At 41.5% G+C, this 16,935-nt stretch overlaps 1 protein-coding gene across 6 annotated transcripts in view; it reads left to right on the top strand.

The window, feature by feature from the left end:
- Nucleotides 1–16,935, top strand: part of C2H3orf33 (chromosome 2 C3orf33 homolog) — a 71,004-nt gene that overhangs the window by 37,963 nt on the left and 16,106 nt on the right. The window contains exon 1 of one of the 6 annotated variants that reach the window (XM_063661327.1): nt 15,282–15,382. The exons of the other annotated variants lie outside the window; for them this stretch is intronic. Coding sequence (XP_063517397.1) covers nt 15,382 — 1 coding nt within the window. The 5' untranslated portion in view covers nt 15,282–15,381. Of the gene's footprint in view, nt 1–15,281; nt 15,383–16,935 lie in introns of those variants that run through there. 6 annotated transcript variants of the gene reach the window in all.

Here is a 16,935-nt window from a genome sequence, read left to right as displayed (position 1 = left end):
GACTACAGGCGCCCGCTACCACGCCCGGCTAATTTTTTTGTATTTTTAGTAGAGACGGGGTTTCAAAGTGTTAGCCAGGATGGTCTCGATCTCCTGACCTCGTGATCTGCCCGCCTCGGCCTCCCAAAGTGCTGGGATTACAGGCTGAAGCCACTGCGCCCGGCCTTTTAAATTTCTTTCTTAATCTTTTTGTTGACTCAGTGGTCATTCGGGGGCACATTGTTTCAAATTTCCATGCGTTTGTATAGTTTCCAAGATTCCTCTTGTTATAGATTTCTAGTTGTATTCCATTGTAGTCAGAGAAGATATTTGATATAATTTTGATTTTTTTGAAATTTTTATTTTTATTTATTTATTTTTGAGATGAAGTCTTGCTCTGTTGCCCAGGCTGGAGTGCAGTGGCGTGATCTCGGCTCACTCCAACCTCCGCCTCCTGGGTTCAAGCAATTCTCCTGCCTCAGCCTTCTGATTAGCTGAGATTACAGGCATGCACCACCACGTCTGGCTAATTTTTGTATTTTTAGTAGAGACAGGGTTTCGCCATGTTGGCCAACCTGGTCTTAAATTTCCGAACTCAGGTGGTCTACCCACCTCAGCCTCCCAAAGTGCTGGGATTACAGGCGTGAGCCACCGCACATGGCTTGACATTTTTTAAGACTTGTTTTTTGACCTAACATAGAGTCTATCCTTGAGAATGATCTGTGTGCTAAGGAGAAGAATGTATATTCTTCAGCCATTGGATGAAATGTTCTATGAATATCCTATGTCCATTTGGTCTATTGTGCAGATTAAGTTTGATGTTTCTTTGTTGATTTTCTATCTGGAAGATGAAAGTGGGGTGTTCACGTCTCCAGCTATTACTATATTGGGACCTATCTCTTTAGCTCTAGCTCTAATATTAATTGCTCTTGGTGCTGCAGTGTTGGCTGCATATATATTTATAATTGTTGTATCCTCTTGCTGAATTGACCCCTTTATCATTATATAATGACCTTCTTTGTCTCTTTTTATAATTTTTGTCTTGAAATCTATTTTATCTTAAAATCTATTTTGTCTGTAAATCTGCCATAAATATAGCTACTGCTGCTCTTTTGCAGTTTCTGTTTGCATGGAGTATCTTTTTCTATTTCTTTATTTTCAATCTATGTGTATCTTTATTAAGAGAAGTATGTTTCTTGTAGGCAAAGGATTGTTGGGTCTTGTTTTTTTAATCCATTCAGCTACTCTATGTCTTTTGGAGAGTTTAGTTCATTTACAATGTTATTATTGATAAGTAATGACTTACTCCTGTCATTAAAAAAATTTTTTTTCTGTTTGTTTTGTGGTCTTCTCTTCCTTCTTTCCATCCTTCCTATCTTCCTCTTACTAAAGATGATTTTCTCTTGTGGTGTGTTTCAGTTTTTTGCTTTTTAGTTTTTGTATATCAGTTATATGTTCTTTGATCGGAGGTTACCATGAGGCTTGCAAATAATATCTTATCACCTGTTATTTTAAACTGATGACAACATTGACTGCATAAACAAGCAAACTAGGCCGGGTGCAGTGGCTCACACCTATAATCCCAGCACTTTGGGAGGCCGAGGCAGGTGGATCACCTGAGGTCAGGAGTTTGAGACCAGCCTGGCCAACATGGTGAAACTCTGTTTCTACTAAAAATACAAAATTAGCTAGGTGTGATGGGGCACACTTTTAATCCCAGCTACTTGGGAGGCTAACAGGAGAATCACTTGAACCCAGGAGGCAGATGCTGCAGTGAGCTGAGATCGCACCACTGCACTCCAGCCTGGGCCAGACTGAGTGAGACTCTGTCTCAAAAAAAAAAAAAAAAAAAACCACCACCACCAAGCAAACTAACACTGAAGCAAAGACAAAATTAATAAAAAAACTCTATACTTTGTCTCTGACTTTTAAACTTTATGTCTCTATTTATATCTTATTATACTGTCTATGTCTAGAAAAGCTGTTTTAGTTTTTTGTTTTTTTTTTTGGGTCAGAGTCTCACTCTGTCTCCCAGGCTGGAGTGCAGTGGTGTGATCTCGGCTCACTGCAAACTCTGCCTCTTGGGTTCAAGAGATTCTCCTGCCTTAGCCTCCTGAGTAGCTGGGACTACAGGCACGCACCACCATGCCCGGCTAATTTTTGTATTTTTAGTAGAGGCGGGGTTTCACCATGTTGGCCAGGCTGTTCTTGGACCCCTAACCTTCAGTTATCTGCCCTCCTCGGCCTCCCAAAGTGCTGAGATTACAGGTGTGAGCCACTGCGCCTGGCCTTTCTACTCAAGATACAGTAGTTTACATACCACAATTACAGTGTTATAATATTCCATGTTTTTCTTTGTACTTTCTATTACCAGTGAGTTTTGTACCTTCAGATGATTTCTTATTGCTCATTAACATCCTTTTTTTTTCTTTCTTTCTTTTTTTTTTTTTTTTTTTTAAATCATATTGAAGCACTCACTTTAGCATTTCTTGTAGGACATGTCTGGTGTTGAGGAAGTCCCTCAGCTTTTGTTTGTCTAGGAGAGTCTATTTCTCCTTCATGTTTGACTGGCTATACTATTTTGTTAGGTTGGTGCAAAAGTAATTACAGTTTTTTTTTTTTTTGCCATATATATATTTTCTTTTCTTCAGCACTTTATGCCATGTCACTCTCTCCTGGCTTGTAAGGATTTCACTGAAAAGTCTGCTGCCAGATGTATGGGAGCGCCATTGTATGCTATTTGTTTCTTTTCTCTTGCTGCTTTTAGGATTCTTTTTATCCTTGACCTTTAGGAGTTTGATTATTAACTGTGTTGTGGTGATCGTCTTTCGGTTAAATCTGCTTGGTGTTCTATAACCTTCTTGTACTTGAATATCAGTATCTTTCTCTAGGTTTTGCACATTCTCTGTTATTATCCCTTTGAATAAACTTTCTACCCCTATCTCTCTGCCTCTTTTTCAAGGCCAATAACTCTCAGATTAGCCCCTTTGAGGCTATTTTCTAGATCTTGTAAGAGTGTTTGATTCTTTTTTATTTTTTTCTCCTCTGACTGTGTATTTTCAAATAGCCTGTCTTCAGACTTGCTAATTCTTTCTTCTGCTTGATCAATTCTGCTGTTTAGAGACTCTGATGCATTCTTCAATATGTCAATTGCATTTTTCAGCTCCAGAATTTCTGCTTGATTCTTTTTAACTGTTTCTCTCTTTGTTAAGTTTATCTGGTAGGATTCTGAATTCTTTCACTGTGTTGTCTTGAATTTTGTAGGTTTCTTCAAAACAGCCATTTTGAATTTTCTCTTCAAAAGGTCACATATCTCTGTCTCTGCAGGATTGGTGACTGGTACCTTATTTAGTTTTTTTTGGTGAGGTCATGTTTTCATGTATATTCTTGGTGCTTGTGGATATTGAGGTCTGGGCATTGAAGATTTTGGTATTTATTATAGTCTTCATAGTCTGGATTTGTGTGGACCTGTCCTTCTTTGGAAGGATTTCCAGGTATTTGAATGCACTTGGGTGTTGTCATCTAAGTTTTTGGTCACTGCAGCCATATTTGTATTAGTGGGCATCCCAAGCCCAGTAACGCTGTGGCTCTTATAGTCTAATAGATGTACCCTCTTGGATAAGATCTGCAAAAATTCTCTGGATTACCAGGCAGAGACTCTTGTTCTTCCCCTTTCTTTCTTCCAGACAAGTAGAGTCTCTCTGTCTGTGTCAAGGTGCCTGGACCTGGAGGAGGGGTGACATAATCACCCCTGTGGCCACCAACACTGGGATTGTACTTGATCAGACCTGAAGCCAGCACAGCACTGCGTCTCTCCCAGGGCCCATGGTAACCGCTGCCTTGTCACCACCTGTGTTCGCTGAAGATCCTAGGGCTCCAGAATCAGTAGGTGGTGAAGCCAACCAGGCTTGTGTCCTTCCCTTCTGGGTGGTGAGTTCTCCCAGTCTCAGATAGGTCCAGAGATGTCATCTGGGAGCCAGGGCCTGGAGTAGTGAATCTTCAAAATCTACCTGGTGCTGCTATATGCTACTGTGGCTGAGCTGGGACCTAAGCCACAAGACAGTCCTTCCCACTCTTCCCTCCCCTTTCCACAAGCAGAAGAGTCTCTCCCTGGGGCCACCACCATCCCAGGCCTGCGGCAAATACTGCCTGGCTACCACTGATACTCATTCAAGGCCTGAGGGTTCTTCAGTCAACTTGTAGTGAATGCTGCCAGTCCTGGGACTCTCCCATCAGGGAAGTGGGCTCCCCACTGGCCCAGGGCAGATCCAGAAATGGTGTCCAAGAGCCTAAGCCTGGACTTGGGGACCCCAAGAGGCCATGTGGTGCTTTACCCCACTGTGGCAAAGCTGATACCTAAGCTGCATAACAATGTCCCCTTAGTCTTCCTCCTCCTTTTCTCAAGTAGAAGGAGTCCCTCACCATAGCCATCACAGCTGGTAATGTGCTGAGTCACACCTGAAGTCAGCACGTCTCTCAATCTTACCCAAGGCCCACAGCGAGTATTGCCTGAGTATTGCTGTTGGTTATTCAGGTCCCAAGGGCTCTTGAGTCAGCAAGTGATGAATCCTGCCAGGACTGGGTTCTTCTCTTCAAGGTAGTGGGTTGCTTTGTGGCCCAGGGTGTATCTAGAAATGTCATCTATGAGCTAGGGCCTGAAATGGGCGTCTTCGTCCTCTGCCTAGTGCCTTATCCTACTGTAGCTGAGCTGGTTTCCAAGTTGCAAGACAGAATTCTGTTTACTCTTCCTTTTCCTCTCCTCAGGTAGAAGGAAGGAATCTCTCCTGGGGCTGTGAGCCATGCTACCTGGGGTTAGGAGAGAGGTGTGGCACAAGTATTCACTTGGGCACCCTCACTGGTGTCTCACTGGGTCATGTATTCCCCAAGTTCTCTGGCTTTGAGCCAACACGGCACCAGGATTTGCCTAGGAATTGTAGGCCTTGTGGTCTAGACTGCCTTTCAAGTTTATTTAGGACCCCAGAATATATTATCCCATGGTGGTGAGGCTTGAAGGACCTCAGGTTCCGACTGCTGGCATGGATGATTCCCTTCTGGCTAGGGCTGGTCTAAATACTTCCCCTATGGGCCCCGGCTCCGTTTTGTCTGGTGTTGCTTTCTGCTGTAACAGACAGCACTGAGTTCTAATGCAAAATCCCATAATCAATGTGCTCTCCCCCATCCGAGTGCATAGACTCTGTCTCCATGCCACGCAGCTGCTGCAAAGGGATGGGGGCGGGGGGTTGCGTCAGCAGTTCAAGACTGTCTTTTCTGTTCTATTCAGTGTTAAGAAATGATTGCTCACCTGATTTTTGGTTCTTATGAAGGTGCTTTCTTGTGTGGATAGTTGTTCAATTGGTATTCCTGTGGGGAGGATGATCCATGATTCAGCCATTTTTCTCTGCCCTATTTTTCTTTTTTTTTTTTTATTGTTGCCTGTGCCTTTGGTGTCACATCTAAGAAATCATGGGCAAATCCACTGTCATGAAGCTTTTGCCCTATATTTTTTTCTAAAGAGTTTTATAGTTTTAGCTCTCGAGTTTGGGTCTTTGCTCTATCAAGTTAATTTTTTTATATAGTGTTAGGTAAGGGCCCGACATTTTTTTTTTTTTTTTTTTTTTTTTGCACGTGAATATTCAGTTTTCCCAGCACCATTTTTTTTTTTTTTTTTTTTGAGACGGAGTTTCACTCTGTCACCCAGACTGGAGTGCAGTTGTATGATCTCGGCTCACTGCAACTTCTGCCTCCCGGATTCAAGGGATTCTCATGCCTCAGCCTCCCCAGTAGCTGGGACTACAGGCATGCGCCACTACATATGGCTGATTTTTGTATTTTTTGGTACAGATGGGGTTTCACTGTATTGGCGAGGCTGCTCTCGAACTCCTGGTCTCAAGTGATCCACCCATCTTGGCCTTCCAAAGTGCTGGGATTACAGGCCCAGCCTCCCAGCACCATTTTTGAAAAGCCTGTCTTTTCCCCATTGAGTGGTGTTGGCACCCTTGTTGAGAATCATTTAATTGTATATGTGAGCATTTATTCCTGGCCTCTCTGTTCCATTGATCTGTATGTCTATCGAGCATTTATTCCTGGCCTCTCTGTTCCATTGATCTGTATGTCTGTCTTTATGCCGGTACTACCCTGTTTTGATTACTGTAGCTTCTAAATATGTTTTGAAATCAGGAAGTGTGAGTCTTCTAATTTTGTTCTTCTTTCTCAAAATTATTTTGGCTATTTGAGATCCCTTGTGATTCCACATGAATTTGAGGATGGATTTTCCTATTTCTGAAAAAAAAAGTCATTGGGATTTTGATAGGGATTGTATTGAATCTATAGATAACTTTGTGTAATATTGACATTTAAACAATATTAAATTTTCCAGTCCATAAACATGGGATGTCTTTTCATTTACGTCATCTCTAATTTCTTTTAGCAATGTTTTGTAGCTTTATTGTATGCATCTTTCACTGTCCTGGTTAATTCCTAATTATTTTATTCTTTGTGATGTTATTATAAATGGAATTGCTTTCTTTTTTTTTTTTTTTGAGACAGAGTCTCCCTCTGTTGCCCAGGCTGGAGTGCCATGGCGCAATCTTGGCCCACTGCAACCTCCACCTCCTGGATTCAAGCAATTCTCCTGCCTCAGCCTCCTGAGTAGCTGGGATTACAGGCGCATGCCACCACGCCTGGCTAATTTTTGTATTTTTAGTAGAGACAGGGTTTCACCATGTTGGTCAGGCTGGTCTCAAACTCCTGACCTCGTGATCCACCCACCTTGGCCTCCCAAAGTGCTGGGATTACAGGCGTGAGCCACCACACCCAGCCAATGGAATTGCTTTCATAATGTCCTTTTCAGATTGTTTGTTGTTAATGTTAGAAATGCAACTGATTTTTGTGTGTTAACTTTGTATTCTTTTACTTGGTCGAATTTATGTGTTAGTTCTAATAGTTTTTCTAGAGTTTTCTACATATAAGATCATATAATCTGTGAACAGAGGTATTTAAATTCTTCTGTTCTATTTTAGATGCCTTTTATTTTTTCTCTCTTGTCTATGTGCTCTGGTGCTCTGGCTAAGACATCCAGTAGTACTCTGTTGAATAGAAGTGGTGAGAATGGACATCCTTGACTTGTTCCTGATCTTAGAGGAAAAGCTTTCAGTTTTTCATCATTGAATATAATGTTCACTACGGTTTTTTCTTTTTTTTTTTTTTTTTTTTTTTTGATGGAGTCTCACTGTTGCCCAGGCTGGAGTGTAGTGGCTGCGATTTTGGCTCACTGCAACCTCTGCGTCCTGGGTTCAAGCGATTCTCCTGCCTCAGCCTCCTGAGTAGCTGGGATTACAGGCTGCGCCACCATGCCCAGCTAATTTTTGTATTTTTAGTAGAGACAGGGTTTCACCATGTTGGCCAGGATGGTCTCGATCTCTTGACCTCGTGATCTACCTGCCTCAGCCTCCCTAAGTGCTAGGATTACAGGCATGAGCCACTGCGCCCGGCTGAATATGGTTTTTTCATATGTGACCTTAGTATGTTGAAGTAGTTGCCTTCTATTCTTAGTTTGTTAAGTGTTATCATGAAGAAATATTGAATTTTGTCAAAGGTTTTTTTCTATATCAGTTGAGGTAACCATGTGTTTTTTAAATTTATTCTATTAACGCAGTGTATTATACTGGTTGATTTTTTTATTTTTATTTTTATTTTTATTTTTGAGACGGAGTCTCGCTCTGTCGCCCAGGCTGGAGTGCAGTGGCACAATCTCGGCTCACTGCAAGCTCCGCCTCCCAGGTTCACGCCATTCTTCTGGCTCAGCCTCCCGAGTAGCTGGGACTACAGGTGCCTGCCACCACGCCCAGCTAATTTTTTGTATTTTTAGTACAGACGGGGTTTCACCGTGTTAACCAGGATGGTCTCGATCTGCTGACCTCATGATCCACCCGCCTCGGCCTCCCAAAGTGCTGGGATTACAGGCGTGAGCCACCGCACCTGGCCTATACTGGTTGATTTTTATATGTTGGATCATTCTTGCATTTCAGGAATAAATCTCACTAGGTTATAATGTATAATCCTTTAAATATGTGGCTGAAAGACTGGGTGTGGTGGCTTAAACTTGTAATCCCAGCACTTTGGGAGGCTGAGGTGGGAGGATCACTTGAACCCAGGAGTTCAAGACCAGCTTGGGCAACATAGAGAGACCCCATCTCTACAAAAAAATAAATAAATAGATCAAACAAATTAGCTGGGCATACGGCCGGGCACAGTGGCTCACGCCTGTAATCATAGCACTTTGGGAGGCTGAGGCAGGCGGATTGCCTGAGCTCAGGAGTTTGAGACCAGCCTGGGCAACACAGTGAAACCCTGTCTCTACTAAAATACAAAAACGTAGCTGGGCATGGCAGCGTGCACCTGTAGTCCCAGCTATTCGAGAGGCTGAGGCAGGAGAATTGCTTGAACCCGGGAGGCAGAGGTTGCACAGTTGAGCCAAGATCATGCCACTGCACTCCAGCCTGGGTGACAGAGCAAGACTCTGCCTCCAAAAAAAAAAAAAAAAAGCGTAACTGTGGTCTCAGCTGCTGAGGAGGCTGAGGTGGGAGGATCGATTGAGCCCAGCAGGTCAAGGCTACATTGAGCCATGATCAAGCCACCGCACTCCAGTCTGGGTAACAGAGTGAGACCCTGTTTCAAGAAAGAAAAGAGTGGCTGAATTTGGTTTTCTATGATTTAGTAGAGAATTTCTTCGTCAATGTTTATAACGGATATTGGTCTATAGTTTTCTTGCAGTGTCTTTGTCTGGCTTGGTATCAGGGTAATGCTGGCCTCATAGACTGAGTTAGGAAGTATTCTCTCCTCTTTAATTTTTGGGAAAAGTTTGAGAAGGATTGGTGTTAGTCCCCTTTTAAATCCATGGTAGAATTGACCAGTGATGCTGTCAGATCCAGGGCTTCCTTTTGTTGGGAGATTTTTGATTAATGATTTAACTTCCTTAGTAGTTTTAGGTCTACTTGGATTTGGATTTTTACTTTCTTCATGATTCCATCCTGGAAGGTTATTATTTTTTTCTTTTTTTGAGACAGAGTCTTGCACTGTTGCCCAGGCTGGAGTGCAGTGGCACGATCTCAGCTCACTGCAACCTCTGCCTCCCAGGTTCAAGTGATTCTCCTGCCTCAGCCTCCCGAGTAGCTGGGATTACAGGTGCCTGCCACCATGCCCAGCTAATTTTTTTTGTATTTTTAGTAGAGATGGGGTTTCGCCACGTTGGCCAGGTTGGTCTCAAACACCTGACCTCAGATGATCCGCCTGCCTCGGCCTCCCAAAGTGCTGGGATTACACATGTGAGCCACTGTGCCTGGCCTGGTTTTTTGTTTCTACAAATTTATCCATTTCATCTATGTTATCCAATTTGTTAGTGTACAGTGGTTCATAGTACTCTTTTATAGTTCTTTTCATTTCTGTAGAATTTGTAGTAATGTCCCCACTTTTATTTCTGACTTAGGAATTTTAGTCCTTTCTCTCTTTTTTTAGTCCATTTAGCTAAAGATTTGTCAGCTTTATTGTTCTTTTTGAAGAACCAATTTTTAGTTTCGTTAATTTTTCTCTATTGTTTTTCTCTTTCCTGTCTGTACTCTCATATTTAGCATTTCCTTTCTTTTGCTAGCTTTGGGTTTAGTGTGGCCTTTTCCCTCCATTTCCTTAAATTATAAAGTTAGGTTTTTGATTTGAGATCAATCTTTCCTTCTTCCTTTCTTTCCCTTCCCTTCTCCTTCTCCTTCCCCTTCCCCTTCTCCTTTCCCATTTCCCCTTCCCTTTTTCCTTTCCTTCCCTTTTTCCTTTCCTTTTCCTTTCTTTTTCCTTTCCTTTCCCTTTTTCCTTTCTGAGACAGGCTGGAGTGCAGTGGCACTACCATGGCTCACTGCAGTCTTGACTTCTCTGCCTCAGGTGATTCTCCCACCTCAGGCTCCTGAGCAGCTAGGACTACAGGTGTGTGCCACCACACCTGGCTAATGTTTTGTATTTTTTTAGTAGACAGGGTTTTGGCATGTTGCCCAGAATTGTCTCAAACTCCTGAGCTCAGGTGATCTGCCCACCTAGACCTCCCAAAGTGCTGGGATTACAGGCATGAGCCACTGCATCTGGACTATTTTTCTTTTTCTTCTTTCTTAGTTAAGCATTTATAGTTACACATTTCTCCCTTAGCACTGCTTTCACTGTATTCTGTCAGTTTTGGCGTGGTGTGTTTTAATTTTTATTGATCTCTAAGTACTTTTAAATTTTCCTTGTGATTGTTTTTTGATATATTGGCTGTTTGAGTGCATTTAATTGCCACAGATTTGCAAATTTTTTCTTCTGTTATTTATTTATAATTTCATCCTGTTGTGTTCAGAGAAGATACTTTGTATGACATCTGTCTTTTATAATTTACTAAGACTTAATCTGTGGCCTAACAAATGGTCTGTCTTGGAGACTGTTCCATGTACATTTGAGAATAATATATATTCTCTTGTCATTGGGTAGAGTATTCTGTATATGTTTGTTAGATCTAAACAATTTATTTTATTCTTTATGTCCTCTTTTTCCTTACTTATCTTCTGTCTGTCTGTTCTATTCATTATGAGAGTGGGGTGTTGTCTCTGTTATTGCAAAATTATCTATTTCTCCCTTCAACTCTCACCATTTTTGCAGGTCTGTTATTTGGCACATAAATATTTATAATTATTATGTCTTCTTGCTTTTTTTGAATACTTTATTAATATATAATGTCCTATTTTTTTCTGTTGTAACTTTTTTTGATTTAAAGTCTAGTTTTTCTGATATTGGTTTAGGTACCCCTGCTCTTGTTTGGTTATTATTTGCATGGAATATTTTTTTCCATCCTTTCATTTTCAACCTATTTGTTTGGATTTAAAGTGTATCCCTTGTAGACTGCATATGGTTGAATGATAATTTTTAAATAAATTAGGCTGATCTCTCTCTTTCTATTGGAGACTTTAACTCATTACCATTTAAAGTAATTAATGTTAAGGAGGGACTTCTGTCATTTTGCCATCTGTTTTCTATATGCCTTATAGGTTTTTTTGTCCCTTATTTCCTGCATTACTGTTTTTGTATTTTGTAGAATTTTTTGTTTTATTTTACTTACTTACTTAATTTATTTAGTTTCTTTTCTTTTTTTTGAGACAGAGTCTTACTCTCTCACCCAGGCTGGAGTGCAGTGGTGCCATCTCGGCTCACTGCAACCTCCACCTCCCGGGTTCAGGTGACTCTCCTGCCTCAGCCTCCCAAGTAGCTGGGATTACAGGCACTCACTGCCACGCCTAGCTAATTTTTGTTTTATTTGCAGAGACAGGGTTTCACTGTGTTGGCCAGGCTGGTCTCGAACTCCTGGCCTCAAGTGATCCACCTGCCTTGGCCTGCCAAAGTGCTGGGATTACAGACGTGAGCCACCATGCCCGGCTGAAGTGTTTTAATTTTATATTATTTCCTTTTCTGTGTATTGCATAACTATTTGTTCTAGGTTACCATTAACATCCTAAAGTTATAACACTCTAATTTAAATTCATACCAACTTAACCTCAATAAAATACAAAAACTACTCCTTTTGAACATCATCCCCACTCCTTTCAGTTCTTGATATCACAAAATTACATTTTTGTACATTGTGGATATAAAGAAAACATAAACTAGGCTGGGCGCGGTGGCTCACACCTGTAATCCCAGCAGTTTGGGAGGCCGAGGTGGGAGGATCACCTGAGGTTGGGAGTTCGTGACCAGCTTGACCAACAAGGAGAAACCCGTCTCTACTAAAAATACAAAATTAGGCAGGCCTGGTGGCACATGCCTGTAATCCCAGCAACTTGGGAGGCTGAGGCAGGAGAATCGCTTGAACCCGGGAGGCGAAGGTTGTGGTGAGCCAAGACTGTGCCATTGTACTCCAGCCTGGGCAACAAGAGTGAAACTCTGTCTCAAAAACAAACAAAAAAACAAACAAAACAAAACCAACCCATAAACTAATAATTTTTAAAATATCCAAGTCTTTAAAATTATGTAGAAAACAAAATATGGACTTAAAAACCAAAGTTACAATAATACTAAGTTTTAAACTAATTATTGTCTCTTTTAAAAATGTAGTATAGGCAGGGTGAGGTGGCTCATGCTTGTAATGCTAGCACTTTGGGAGGCCGAAGCGGGCAGATTGCCTGAGCTCAGGAGTTTGAGACCTGCCTGGGCAACACAGTGAAACCCTGTCTCTACTACAATACAAAAACTTAGCAGGTGTGGCGGCATGTGCCTGTAGTCCTAGCTACTCGGTAGGCTGAGGCAGGAGAATCCCTTGAACCCGGGAAGCAGAAATTTCAGTGAGCCGAGATCGTGCCACTGCACTCCAGCCTGGGCGACAGAGCGAGACTCTGTCTCTAAAAAAAAAAAAAAAAAATGTAGTACAGGTTTGCCGGGCGCGGTGACTCATGCCTGTAATCCCAACCCTTTGGGTGGATGAGGTGGGTGGATCACCTGAGGTCAGGAGTTCAAGACCAGCTTGGCCAACATGGCAAAAACGTGTCTCTACTACAAATACAAAAATTAGCTGAGTGTGGTGGCACACGCCTGTAATCCCAGCTACTTGGGAGGCTGAGGCAGGAGAACTGCTTGAACCCAGGAGACGGAGGTTGCAGTGAGCCGAGATTGTGCCACTGCACTCCAGCCTGGGCGACAGAATGAGACTCCATCTCAAAAAAAAAAAAAATGTAGAATGGGTTGAGTATCCCTTATCCAAGATTCTTGGGACCAAAAGCATTTAACTGAGCAGAACAGTAGCATCAGCAGGATACCAGTATTGGCTGTTAAACAAGAACAATAACAAATAAGCGCAGATTTTTTTATTTTTCAGGTGTGGAATTTTCCACTTTTGGTGTCAGGTTGGCACTCAAAAAGTTCCAGATTTTTGAGCAGTTCAGATTTGTGGTTTAGGGATGCTCAACCTGTAGTCTCTTAAATTATGTGGAAAACAAAAAGTGGAGTTACAAACTGTTGTTACAATAATATTAGTGTTTATAATTGCTCGTGTATTTACTTTTACCAAGATCTTTATCTCTTCATATGGCTTCAAGTTACTGTCTAGTGTCCTTTCATTGCAACCTGTAGCACTAGTTTTAGCATTTCTTGCAGGGCAAGTCTGTGGTAACAAACTTTCTCAGCTTGTATTTATCCAGAAATGTCTTGAATTCTTCACTTCTGAAGGTCAGTTTTGCTGGATATAATATTCTTGGTTTATAGTTTTTTTTGCTTTTAGCACTTTGAATATATCAGTCCACTACCTTATAGCCTCCAAAGTTTCTGATGAGAGATCTGCAGATAATCTTATTAAGGATCCTTTTATGTGACAAATTGCTTCTTTCTTGCGGCTTTCAAAGTTTTTTCTTGGTCTTTATTCAGTTTGCTTATATCTTGGTGTGAGTCTTTTTGAGTGCATCCTACTTGGAGTTTGTTGAGCTTTTTGGATGTTTATATTTGTCTGTTTCATCAAACTTGGGAAGTTTTCAGTCATGGGTTTTTTTTTCAAATAGTCTCTCTCCCACTTGTTTCTCTTTTTCTTCTGGGACTCCTCTAGTGCATGTGTTGGTTCATTTAATGGTGTTCCATAGATTCCTTAGGCCCTGTTCCTTTTTCTTCAATCTTTTTTTTTCTTTCTGTTATGCAGACTCAATAATTTATCTTTTTTTTTTTTTTTAGACGGAGTCTTGCTGTGTCGCCCAGGCTGGAGTGCATTGGCATGATCTCGGCTCAGCCTGCTGAGTAGCTGGGATTGCATGAGCCCACCACCACACCTGGCTAATTTTGTATTTTTAGTAGAGATGGGGTTTTGCCATGTTGGCTCACTGCAGCCTCCAGCTCCTGGGTTCAAGCAGTTCTCCTGCCTCAGCCTCCCAAGTAGCTGGGACTACAAGCGCATGCCACCACACCCGGCTAATTTTTTGTATTTTTAGTAGAGACGGGGTTTCACCGTGTTAGCCAGGATGGTCTTGATCTCCTGACCTTGTGATCTGCCTGCCTCAGCCTCCCAAAGTGCTAGGATTACAGGCATGAGCCACTGCACCTGGCCCACTATTTTTTTTTTTTTTTTGAGATGGAGTCTCACTCTGTTGCCCAGGCTGGAGTGCAGTGGTGCGATTTCGGCTCACTGCAAACTCCAGCTCCCGGGTTCAAACAATTCTCCTGCCTCATCCTCACAAGTAGCTGGGACTACAGGCGTGTGCCACCACACCTGGCTAATTTTTTGTATTTTTAGTAGAGATGGGGTTTCACTGTGTTAGTCAGGATGGTCTCGATCTCCTGATCTCGTGATCTGCCTGCCTTGGCCTCCCAGAGTGCTGGGATTACAGGTGTGAGCCACTGCGCCCAGCCTCGGCCCACTATTTTTAAGTAATAGTGACTTACTAGTGATGAGAAGGGCAAGCTAGGTGCTAGGAAGAGAACATTGAAACATTAAGTGATTAAAACAAAAACAAGCAAACAAAAACGTCTGTTGTGTTACAGATAAGTTTGGCTGCAAGTAAGAGAAACCCCAAGTAACAGCAGCTTCACCATGTAATGGGTTAATTTTTTATTTTTCTCAAGTCATAAGAAGTCTAGAGGTAGGCTGCTGGCAGTGATTCCTTGCCTCAGTGACATAAGGGCTTAAGTCTATGTAGTTTTTTGGCCTTTTCTTATTGCATAGGATGCCTTTTGTAGCTCCAAATATCATATTCATGATCAAGGCAGGAAATGGAGGAAAAGGACAGTACCAACCACAACTTTTCCTTTTATCAGGAAAGCGTTTTTCCCAGAAGCCTTCAGCAGAATTTTGTTTACATCTTCTATCACATAGCCACCTCTACCTGTAAAGGATGCAGGGAGAGTGACCATTTAGCTTTCCCATCCCTAAAATGCATGGTGGCAAAGGAGAAGGGATTTAGCAATAAATATTGTGTTAGTCTTGCTTCAGTGTTCTTTTTGTATTGCTGATTTTCTTCCCTCTGAGAGTTTATTTATCAAGTTCTTATATTCCTTCAGTTACTGGTTGATAATTGCAAATTTTATATTTAAAAAATAAAAAAAGATTATTGAGTTTGGCATTGTGCCAGCACTTTATAAACATAATTTCATTTAATGCTTATAATAATCTTTTGATCAAGGTTGATTTTTATAGATGACGAAGTAGATACTTAAAGGAGGTAAACAATTTTCACAAGATCATCCAGCTAGTAAATGGCAGAGCTGGATTTCAAATTTATGTCTTGAATTTGAAACCCTTATTTTCTTTGTCTTTACCAGGATGCTTCCAGCATTTATCTTTTTGCCTTTAGGACTTCTTCTTCACCGTCTGAAGCTTAGACACAGCATCCTTGTAGCAGCATCATCTTTCTGCCTCTCCTAGAGAGTAGGTTGTGTTTGTCACAAGCTCAGGATTTACTTCCTGTAAAGACAGCCTCCTTATCTGTTCTTATCCTTTGGATCTATCCCTTTTTGTCCCCTTTGATATATGCTTTATCTTAAACCTATTCATGTATTGCTCTACAGTTATATTCTGGTTGTTTTATGTATATTTTTTGTTCGTCTTCCAAATGGTCCCTGCTGTGTTACAGAAGCACAACTTTGAGCTTTCTGTTGTTGTGGGATATAAAGTAAATGGATGCAATGGGATCTTTCTCACATAGACTGTGAGCTCCTTGAGAGCAGCAACATTGGTGCTCCTTTGATTTCCTCCCTCGGCTTCTTAATAATTTATAAAACTCCAAACATTAAGGCACTCTTTGACCTTCTTATGTATATTGTAAGAAAACACACCAGAATTAAAAAGGATGCACTTTTAGTAGTCGAAGACATCTTTAATGGCCATTCTACTTCTTTTAACTCTTTCTTTCCCTGGGCAAAGTACTGTCAGTTCTCCTGGGTGATATGGTTTCCAGGCGCCTATTTTTTTTTTTTCTCTCTTTTTCTGGCTTTGTTCCAGTTTGTTAAAGCCTTTTATGAAATATGATCTCATGGCTGGGCGCGGTGACTCAGGCCTGTAATCCCAGCACTTTGGGAGGCTGAGGCAGGCGGATCCCCTGAGGTCAGGAGTTTGAGACCACCCTGGCTAACATGGCGAAACCTCGTCTCTACTTAAAATATAAAAATTAGCTGGGTGTGGTGACGCATGCCTGTAATCCCAACTACTCAGGAGGCTGCAGCAGGAGAATTGCTTGAACCCGGGAGGCAGAGATTGTAGTGAGCCGAGATGACGCCACTGCACTCCAGCCTGGGCAACAGAGCGAGACTCTGTCTCAAAAAAAAAAAAAAAAAAAAGACCTCCAGAGTAGTGCAATATATTCTCCTTAGGGCCTGTTTTAGGACAATCTGTCTCTCACTTCTCTTGCTCTAGATTTTGTTCCTAAAAATGTTACCTTAGGTTGAACTTTTTTTTTTGGTGGTGAGGAGACCAGGTTGCACTTTTTCTGTTTTTGTGTGTTTGTTTTTAGCAGCAATGTTATACTTTTACTCATTTTGAGTTCACAGTTCCCTAAAATCTCTAAATATCACCCATATAAGCACTATAGGTATTAATTTGTTCTCTCCCATCCTTCATTAGTTTTGGGGAGTACAGGAGGAGTCTTTACAATTTAGTTCATTATTCTGGTTGTCAGAATCTTTTTGAATACTTATCCTGACTTCCAGCAGTCATATCCTTCCAAACAACCAGCCATCCTGATGTTTGTTCCTTATGCTATCATTCAAGTCATTCATGATCTTATTAAACTGGAGGTCAGAGTTCCATAGATTACCCCTAGAGTACCGCTTTCCATTGATATTGATTAATTCATTGGTATTCCCTTAGTGTTTTCACTAAACCATGTTGGGAACCATCTGACTATGTGGATATTTAATCTGTATTTCTCTGTTTTTCCCATAAACTTGTCATAAGCAACTTTGTCCTGTGATTCAAATTCTTTG

The sequence above is a fragment of the Pongo pygmaeus genome, chromosome 2 (genome assembly GCF_028885625.2).
Source record: "Pongo pygmaeus isolate AG05252 chromosome 2, NHGRI_mPonPyg2-v2.0_pri, whole genome shotgun sequence".
NCBI lineage: Eukaryota > Metazoa > Chordata > Mammalia > Primates > Hominidae > Pongo > Pongo pygmaeus.
The sequence above is the reverse complement of the archived record's forward strand: the minus strand, read 5'-3'. Positions and strand labels throughout refer to the sequence as shown.